Here is a 10,000-nt window from a genome sequence, read left to right as displayed (position 1 = left end):
TCAGTCACCAGGGTGCGCGCGCCAAGCCCATTGCCTTTCTAAGGAGACAATCTGTTTCTCCTTTGACCAGAGGGAAAGAAATCATTATTCCATGATTAGTGGCTTCGGTTGGGTAAGGCGGAAGGCGGAGGGGATGAGCCGTATTAATTACCCCACGTTTGCTGGTGAGACCGCCTTCTCAGCGACTTGGCCACTGGGAAGTTGCAGCTTTTGGTAGAAGTGGGCAAGTTCTGAGCTCCTGGAAGCGGGAGGAAGGCGCTGCTGTCAGATGAGAGACATCTCATCAGCTTTTCTCTGACAAACCAAATTCATTCCTTATGTAATTGATAACGGCCTTGGCCAATTACTTCACACATTACAATACACAGAGGCCCCCTTTACAGGTTTTGCAGGGCTGTAATTAGCGATGCTAATATCCCCTTTATTGGCCCTAATATTGCTCAACACCTTTTGCCATCCTGGAACCCACTAGAGCCCCATGGCCTGTCAGGACCGCTGATTATTGAGAAGGATAGCTTTAATCAAACATAATTGCAGTTAATTTTTCTCTCCTGCTCTGTTGCCAACGTCTAATGCCACGGACTCCTTGATATTCCATTAAATTACAATTAAACAGCCTCCTTTGTTTCTGATTGTCCTGAACAACACCACAAAGTTCTGTAGCCGCTTAAAGGAGAGTGTTTGGCCCTAATTGCCTGCGCGCTCACAAAGGGCTAATTTACACAATACCCATGTAGAATTTAAACAGTTCATAATGTAATGGATATTACACAGGAGCCTAACACTACAATTAAAATGATTTTCATCAGATAGAGAAGCTCTGGTTAATCAGCTTCATAAAAGTAAATATAAATGAACTAATTCATAGCTTAAACACACAGAAAGGGAGCAGACTCTGAGATTAGTTACTGCGGAGGGGGCTCGCCCCTTAGCGTGGGATACCCGGGGTGGGCGCCTGTGTAAACGGTGGGTCCCCGTACCCGAGCACCCGGGTCCTGCCGCGAGCACTTCCGGTGGCGCCGTACGCGAGGACGCGGCAATGATGCCCAGAGACCACGCTGAACCTTCCGCCGAGGGCGCAGCCCTGCCCGAGCGGCGTCGGGACCGTCCCTGCAGAAGGCCGGGCGGCCTCGGGCTCAGACTAGCGCTCTCAGGGGCCGGACCCGCGGCCCTGCCCTCGCCGCCCCCAGGTGGAGGACCCCGGGCCCACCCTCACAGGCTGATGCTCTTGAATGGAGAGGCGCGTGCCGTTCTCAGCGCTGCTAAGCGCCACGGGGGCTCACCCGTGGGGCCCCTCGCCTAATCCCCGCTGGCTCTAAAAGAGGAAACCCGATGTCCAAAGTCACGCGCCGCACCTTCCCCCTTGTCGCTGCCGCTGAGAACTTGCCCAGGATTTTGCGCGCAGTTTGCAAGCAGAATATTGCCGGGGAGTTGCGACTGACGTGTAGCGATGCGCCCTGAGCCACCGCTTCCCCTCCTGCCTGGGAGAAACAAGTAAATAAAGCCCATATTTCAAGCTTGATTTACTCTGGTACCTACTGTGAAAGATGATGACTCTTTAGGGAAATAAAGACAGGGTCAGGGAATTAGTGTACATAATGGTCATTTTGATGATGGGCCAACAGATGCAACCAGGAACGCACTGTACACAATTAAGCATAATGTACTAATGACAGGTTAGAATTTTTATCGCCTCTTCGCTGTCCAGCAGCAAATCCATGGTTAGCAGTAATAAAGAGTTTATTGGTGTTAAAGCCAAAGATTTTCTGACATAGGAAAGATTTTTCCTTTCATAACAAGAGTATTAAATCCTTTGTGTACCAGACTCTAGAAGTGAGATATGTAAAGTGCTTGTCAGATATTCCTTAGGAAAAAGCCAATTAAAGGGTAATTGAGTAAAGGATGAGAATTACCATTCGACCTCATGTGTGCGTCCCTTCTCAGCCTCCCCAGACGGCAGGGAGCCCCTGCAGGTGGAGATCCAGGCTGGGTGAGTACTTGGGATGGTTCGGTGGGCGGGTCAGCAGCCAGGTGCGCTGGACTGGACCGCCCTCCGAGGGGAGGCCTGGTCGAATCCTTGAGTAACAGGAAGGAGGGCAGAAACTGGGCGCAGGCCTCCTCTTCCTCCTCTGTGTGTCCCCATGCGTGCTGGGCCTTGTTTGAGTAACCGGGGCCGATGCCGGGGAGGAGCCCAGCTCTGTAGGCCCCACACTCAGGCCTGCAGGTCTCTCCCGGGTGCTTTTGCTGCTCTTCAGAAACTTGGAAAAGAGCTCCACATGGCCAGAATGTGTAAGCGTGTGTGTGTGTGTGCAACTGTGCTCCCGTTCTACAGTGGAGCCCCAAGATGTCTGGGATGGTTCTGGGGCCCAGCACCCCACTTTGCCCTTCTCTGTAGCCGCCAGCAGTCAAGGCCCATGGTGTCCGCACACGGCGTGGCCATGCGGGCTTGATGCCCACTCTGTCCCCCTGGAGGTGAAAGGGCGAGTGGGCTAAAGAGACAGCAAGGGCTTGGAAGACACCTGCTCTGGAGGGGGAGATCAGGCCCCGAATGAAGGGCTTCCCCTGGCCGGCTCCATGCGGCCGAGCGGCTCTGGCCCGCAGATGAGCCGGGTGGTAATGTGTGGAGTAATTGCACCGGAGTGGCTGTCCCCAAAGTGGAAGCCTAATTGCCTGACAGGACGATAGCTCGGTGACGCCCTCACCTTGTTAGGCCCTTCCTGATGCGGTTGGGCGCGGGGTGGCCGCAGGTGCGCCTAATTTACCTCGCTGCGGAGCGCGTGGAGCTTAATTGCACAGTGGTTGTTAGGAGAAATTGGTGGGTGGATGGCCGGGTGGCTTACTGTATGTGATGGCAGATGGTGTTCAGAGGCGCAGCGAGCTGAGTGTATAGGTGAGGCGAGTTAATAAAAGATGTAAATTCCGGCCTAAAATAGCGAGGCTGCGCGGGATGTAAGCAAATTTAATTAAGTGGCCACTATTCTTTTTCCCCCGCCAGTCAGTTGGGTGTTCCTCTGCTCTGGTGGAAAGTCGTCTCGGATACTCTGGGAGATGCGAATCTCCATCTTCTGGATCTTTTTTATTTTCTGAGATGATAAGCTACTGCAAGGAACCTTGGCTTTCAGGTTGAAGTCAAGGCGATCACGTGAAGCTTCATAAAAACTGGGTCATCGTCCAGTGGAATGTTGAGATTTGGGAGGAAAATGGAGAAGATGAGTGTTGATGGCCCCGTGGATGCGTGTCAGCCCAGAGGCCCCAGCTTTGTTGGGCTCAGGACTCCTGTGGCCTTGAGAGGAGGCAGCGGTGGTGGGGGGGCTGAGACCCCCGTTCTCCCGTGGCCGGGGGTGCAGCCAGGCCTCCCAGGGTCCGTGAGCCTCTGTCACGAGTCAGGGCATCTGAGTTTGTCCTGGAGCATGTGGGCGTGGGGAGGACGGCGTCTCAGCGCACTTTGGAGACCCCTGAAATGTCACACTTCCCAGCAAGACCAGGCCTGGGTGGGAACAGGACCCCTTCCGCTTCCTGCCTCGCTCCAGCCAGGGTGGTGAGCTTTTCCCTGCCGCACCTGGGCCTTGATCAGTCCCTTAAAACCCCACGTAGGCCTTTCACAGACATCGCCGCCCTGAAAACAATATCCTCAATTTTCTCTTAAGACGTGTACTTATTGTAACTTGAAAAACTCTCCTTTAAAAGTGTGGCAACCCACGCAGTGGTGGCCCCTAGGGTTGGGCTGCCAGGTGGAATTCACGACCCGTTAAATTTGAATTTCAGATACACAATTTTTTTTTTTTTTTTAAGGATAGATATAGGCTTTGGAATTCTCAAGTGGCTCAGTGGTAAAGAATCTGCCTGCCAAGGCAGGAGACACAGGAGATGCAGGTTCGATCCCTGGGTTGGGAAGATCCCCTAGAGGAGGAAATGGCAACCCACTCCAGTATTCTTGCCTGGAGAATCCCATGGACAGAGGGGCCTGGCGGGCTACAGTCCATGGGGTTGCAAAGAGTTGGACATGACTGAGCAACTGAGTATGCATGCATGCTTTGGGACAGGCCTGTCCCAAACATTACTTGCTTATCTGAAATCCAGTTTTAACTAGGTATCCTGCGTTTTTATTTGCTGAAGTTAGCAGCCCTCTCGAGGGTGGACAGGTCCCCAGGGGTTAATGGTTGTGCAAAGATCCAGGTGAGAAATGGCCAGTCTAAGTCACAGTTGTTATTTTAGAGCTTGGAAAAGCCCTAGCCGTCAAGACAAATGTAAGTCACTCCTTCCGCATGTGGAGACACTGGGAGCTGGACCTGGGGGTGCCTGCCTGGCTGCCCCTGGCGCGCACGCGCGCACGCTCTCTCTCTCTGTCGCCCCCTACAGGGCAGCCAGCAGATGGCGTGGGGTCGTTTCCCCGGCTCCCCAGGCAAGAGTACCTTTCAAAAACTTTGTGTCTTTTGTCTGATAACCCTAACAAATATCCATTTTTTTGTATCTTTGTAGATTCTTTCTAAAGTTTTTCCTCAAGTGCAATCAGAACTGTTTGAAGAATGCAGGCAACCCCCGGGACATGCGAAGATTCCAGGTACGCGATTCTGGACCGCGGTCTGCACTTGGAATATGAAAGTCGAATTCTCTGCTGTGCAGTAGTTTGGGGGGTCAGTGTTTAGTTCTCAGGGGCCTGGGTGCAAACCAGGGTGGGTTCATTTGATGGAACCTTTAAATCGAATGCTTTGAAATGGTGTGGCACCTCGCGTTGGCCAGAGCCATGCAGCCCGCTGAGACATACAACAGAGTGAGGTCTGCTCTGGAAACACGATGTGAGTTTCTGCTCTGACGAGGGAGTGTGTGTGTGCCTCTTGCGGTGGGCACATGGCCCAGCTCTGCACGTTAGGCAGCAGAGTACACCGAAGTCAGAGGAATCAGAGCTGTAGGTTAGGTTGAAGTCTGTCTTATATTCAGCCATGGTGAGTGCTGTGGATGTGTTACAGAGAAAGTTGAAGGATCTTTCCAAGTCAAGTCCTCCGAAGGCTAGCATCTCACTTAGTCTGTTCCCTCACTCTTCCCTCACTTGGTTGGTTAGACTTTGGGGGCCACACTGAAGACCTTCCTTAGGGATGGCTTGGTCTGTCATGGGGGAGGACCGCTGGGTAATACGTGGGGTCCCCTCCCAGGACGGAGGGGCCGCCTCCTGGTGGGGCTGGACTTGTTCCAGGCAGGCCTCCCCCAGTTGCGGACTGGTCCCCTGCTCAGCTTCCCTTCCCCCAGGAATCCCCTGATTCCCTGCCTACGAGCTGGACTGCGTCCCTGCACCCAGGCTGACTCATCCTCTGCTTGGCCTCAGATCCCAGGATTTGCTTTCAAGGAGCGAGATGGCGAGACAGTTTGGGGTTCAGTTGGTTTTCAGTTGGATAAACTACAATCCAGTCATGTTGTTCTTGCCTTTGTGAATGACTGGGAGGTGGCTTCAGGGGAAGGGTTCTCAGCACACAGGATGGATTATTTTACTGACTTTCATCATAAAAATATCTGGGCCGGGACACAGAACTGGTCCTTACCTGCCAGAGAAGAACATGGGCCCCCATTGCTAGGCTGGGTGTGCCAAATGCTGCTTCTTTGGCATTTAGACTAGTTTACCATCAAATCATTCAAGGCTTTTCTAGAAATGTAAGTGATGCTTCAGTCTTCGGGTGAAACACAGGACCCCTGTCTTGACATCCAGCCCAGCAGGCAGAGGGGGTGGAGCTGGCGGCCAGCACACAGTCGGGTGCAGGAGTCACGTGTCTCCTGCAGGCAGTGGCCTGCTTCCCGTCCTCGGGCGCGGGGCTCCACGCTGGTCCATCGGGCGGACCGGAGGTCACACGCGGCTCAGCAGTGGCCACAGGCAGCGTCGGGTGCACGTGGCTCACAGTTCCTAGAAGGGCTTCCTCCAGTGTCTGGAGCTGCTCGCCCTGCCTCTCGGGAGGCTTAGCTGAGCTGAGCAGCAGGTCAGGGCTTGCACGCATTTCCAGCCCATGTCAGTCTCAGCACCTTTCTGTAGGTGCATGGCGGGCCGGTCGGCCGCGAAACGGAGCACAGCCCGCCACGCTCTCTGCTCAGCGACGCTTTTCCCTTGGCGACTGACCTATATAGAGACAACGGAGCAGAAATGGTGTCCTTTTGTGTGTTTATTTTTACCTTTTCTTGTTTCTTGAACTTATCATGGTCGAGGAATGGAGAGGGTCAGGTCTGTGGCTTGGGGTTGCTTCTGTGTCTCTGCATCCCATGTGGGGGCATGTTGATCGAGGCCCCTCTGTGCCCAGGGTGGGGACTGGCAGATAGGCTTCCACGAGGGCACCTGTGTGACCCTGGCATCAACGCTGCCAGGACAGTAGTGGCCCCGGAGCGGGGTCAGGGCCACCCCTGCCAGGGCGGCAGGGATGTCTCACCCTGGATCTGGGGACGCTGGACTGGCAGTGGTGCTGGTATTATTTTGAGGCTCAGAGGGGCCTGTGCTGTGGAGACTTGCATGATCTTGGCAGCGCCCACAGCGAGAGAGGGTCATCCAGGAAGGTGGTCCCTTCCTTTGGGGGGTGGTGGGTCCGGTGGGTACTCGTCACACCTTGCCGTCTTCTTATGGGGCCTCAGACTTCTATAAGACATCAGTTACTCACAGATACCTTGACATACAAATATGTAGAATACCTTTACATATAAATATGTAGCTTTGCCTTTTAGAAAACCTTTTCCTTATAATCAGTCGTATCTGTCATTTTCTTAAACTAGCAGACTTGTTTTTAAGCGGTTTTAGGTTTACAGAAAAGTTTCACAGAAAGCGTGAAGAATCCCCACGAGCCCCTGGCTGCCCTGCCCCGTCCCATCTCCGCGCCCCAACTCTCCCCTGCATCTTGCGTGTATGGCTCCTTGTTCACGGAGGCCCGCCACAGCTAAGGCTTTTAAGCCACCTCGTGTGGCAGGCTTTTACGTGTGCCCACCTCCTGGTGCCCCCTTACCTGCCCAGCTGTTTTCCATGAGGCTGTGGTTCTTCAGGGGGAGCTGGCCCTCCCTGCTGTCCGAACAAGAACTGGGGCTCCCTGCACCCCAGATCCAGGCTCTGGCTCACGTCTGGGCTCAAGTCTCAGCTACCCCAGGTCTCCCGGAGATAATGCATTATGCAGAGACCCTCTGTTCAAGGCGGATCTCAGGGCCGATGTCATTTCCTGTTTCCTGAGTTGTTAGTTAGGCAGGGGTACCGATTCTGGGGTGCTTGTCACAAGCTCCCCGGGGAAGGTGTCCCTGGGAGCAAAGCTGTCCCTGCTGGCGTGACTTCCTTCTTTACCCCTGTGAAGTACTGAGACGGGAGGGCCTGAACCTGGATCAGGGCCGAGTCATCCCTCCAGCGGATAACTCGTTCCCCAGACAGAGTGGTCCTTGCCTTCCTCACCGTGAACTTGAGAAAGGATACTTTCCCTGCTCAGAAACCACTTTATTCCTATTCAGCTCGGTCTTTTCAGATGCAAAAAACGTTCATTACCAGATCCTGGCTGTAACTGTGACATTGACCTGGGCTCACTCGATGATACAATGTGGGCAGTAGAAACAGCTTCTGATTTATGAAGCCTTTTTTTTTGGGAGGGGAGCGGGGGCAATTCTGAATCCTCACAACTACTCAAGGAAGGACAGTCTCCAGTGAACCCATTTTAATTAGATAAACTATCTAATCAATATGTGAACAGATCAATCAAAACGGTAGCTTTAAGACGAGTGGCTGGAGGGGTGTTTCTGCAGCTAATGGCAAAGAAGAATTTTTCCTCTGAATTGAATTCACTTGTTAGCATAATAGGAGATTGAACTGTAATTAGTGTAGCGGGTTTGGAAGAGAAGCAATCTTGAGCCACAACAAAACAACCCACCCACCCCATTAGCCAAAAAAGGCTGTGTGTGCGCGCACGTGGCTTCGAGGAGGCTCCCGGGAGCGGCCGCGGGGTTCGGGGCGCGCCGCCTGGCGGGCCTGCTCCCATCCGCTCGGGTCTCACCGGCGCTTGTCTCCACAGGTTGTCGTGTCCACCACGGTCAACGTGGACGGCCATGTGCTGGCCGTGTCCGACAACATGTTTGTGCACAACAACTCCAAGCACGGGCGGCGGGCGCGCCGCCTGGACCCGTCAGAAGGTACGGCCCCTTCTTATCTGGACAATGGTAGGCACACGCTGAGCGTCTTTTTTTATTTGCAATGCTTCCTTCCCTCGCGCCATCCTTTCTGTCCTTGTGGATCCATGTCCGGTTGCCCCTCCCTGGTCAGACCCACGTCCTCGGGGCAGCCCCCTCCCCTCCCCTCCCTCGCTGGCGGGGTCGGGGGGCTCGGCTTTCCCAACCTGCTCACCCCCGTGGCCCTCACTTTATTGGTTGGTCTGTGTCTAAGAGTGGTTTCTTTTGCTTAGAGCATTTCTTGCAGTTTTAATTTATGTGGGTTTTTTTTGGCTTCTTGTAAGCCTCCATCCAGCTCCTCCCCGAGGCTTTGGGCACCTGCTGGGGTGCTCACATCCTGGTCCCGTGGGCTTCGGGGACCTCCTGGCCCTCCATGGAGAGACAGCCTGCACGCGTGCACGTGTGTGTGTGTGTCCACGCGTGGGGGCATAAGTGGAGGGAACAAGAACAAAAAAAAAACAGCATAAAATGTGTACCAAACGCTTCCAAGTGATGGACTTCTTGTTTTTCTTGTTAAATGAGAAGAAATTTAGTAAGGGTGATAGGCTGGTAAGTCAGGGTTCAGAAACTCACAGACACGGACCTTTCCAAGCCTCTCTGTCACCTGCTCTGTGTGGACAGGCGGGTATCTCCACGTGTCACCTCCCCCTAACGTAAGGTCGGTCCCCTTATAAGACAGTCCATGAAAAGCATGAGGTTCTGACCAATAGGAATTGCTGGGAAAGTAATGTGAGGTTTTTTTTTAAAGTGAATTACAAACACAACAGCATGATTAAATTCTTCAAAGAGCCCGTAGACTAAGTGATTTTAGGACAAACTCTCTAGACTGAGGTCTCGGGTTCAGGAGCTGCACGTGGGGCAGCCGGACTGTTCACAGGAAAACAGACGAGGCCCGTGCGGGTCATCAGAAAGAAGCATGACTCAGACGTCAGAACGGGAAGACAACTTATGAATCTGCTGCAGTCCACAAAAATAAACTAATTTGTTTTTCTACATTAATGACTAAGGTGTAAGAGAACAAAAATATAATAATTAAAGGTCGCCCTGGGCACCAGAGTCGTTAGAATCTGTGACGTACTGTTTATCTCGTTTCTCTGCAGCGAAGGTAGGTGTGTGTTTTGCTTAGTAACCATCACTAATGAGGTTCACAATTAAGAAGGTTGGATCCCAGTCCTCGGTCCCTGCTTCCCCAGAGGGCCAGCGCTGGCAACATGATAGGTTCAGGATGGCCCCACGGCCCTCTGGTGTTCGGTTGTAGTCTGGGTCCAAAATCAGCCTCCTCTAATGAGCTATTATGATCTGAGCAAAGTACGAGTATTTATTTTTGTAAGTAGCATGAAAAAGCATTTGACTGTAAGCAGAAAATATAGCATTTAGGAAAATAAAGGCCACTCTTGGGTACCTTGGAGATAAAACCCAGCTTACCAAGAGCTATTTGGAGAAGGAGTCTGGTTTGAGATTTTTTTTTTAGGTTTTTTTTTTTAGGTTATTCAGTTTTTTTTTTTTTTTTTAAATCGACATTTAAACTAAGTCACTTTCTTGCAAGAGATTGGAATATGTTACTCCACCCCCCAAAATGACTCATAAGTGAAAGATGCAAATAGGTGACTCTGAGAACTGATCTGTGTAGGTCTTTAAGAAGGCATCTGGCGTCAGTGGGGGACGTCTCTGCCTGCTCCTCTGTAACTGCTGCCCCGTTCCCAGGTGCCCCAAACAACACAACAGGGTCTCTCTGGGACCAGGAGAGACACTGCCTCCACTCCCTTCCGGGGCTGACACTTAGGAAGTTCATTTCCGGGCCAGTCTGTGTCATTCCCTTTCCTTCCTTCTTCCTGGT

At 52.6% G+C, this 10,000-nt stretch overlaps 1 protein-coding gene across 9 annotated transcripts in view; it reads left to right on the top strand.

Annotated features, from left to right (window-relative positions):
- The window catches only part of EBF3 (EBF transcription factor 3), a 118,286-nt gene that overhangs the window by 74,472 nt on the left and 33,814 nt on the right, over positions 1-10,000 (top strand). For 5 of the 9 annotated variants that reach the window (XM_024985939.2, XM_024985934.2, XM_024985932.2 and 2 more), the window contains exons 7-8: positions 4,480-4,561; positions 8,010-8,154. In XM_024985939.2, the coding sequence (XP_024841707.1) occupies positions 4,480-4,561; positions 8,010-8,154 (227 nt within the window). The remainder of the gene's footprint in view (positions 1-4,479; positions 4,562-8,009; positions 8,155-10,000) is intronic. The other 4 variants (XM_024985938.2, XM_059882110.1, XM_024985935.2 and 1 more) reach the window with 1 other exon arrangement.

Source organism: Bos taurus, chromosome 26 (genome assembly GCF_002263795.3).
Source record: "Bos taurus isolate L1 Dominette 01449 registration number 42190680 breed Hereford chromosome 26, ARS-UCD2.0, whole genome shotgun sequence".
NCBI classification, from domain to species: Eukaryota; Metazoa; Chordata; class Mammalia; order Artiodactyla; family Bovidae; genus Bos; species Bos taurus.
Note: the sequence above shows the minus strand (reverse complement) of the source record. Positions and strands in the feature narration are given on the sequence as shown.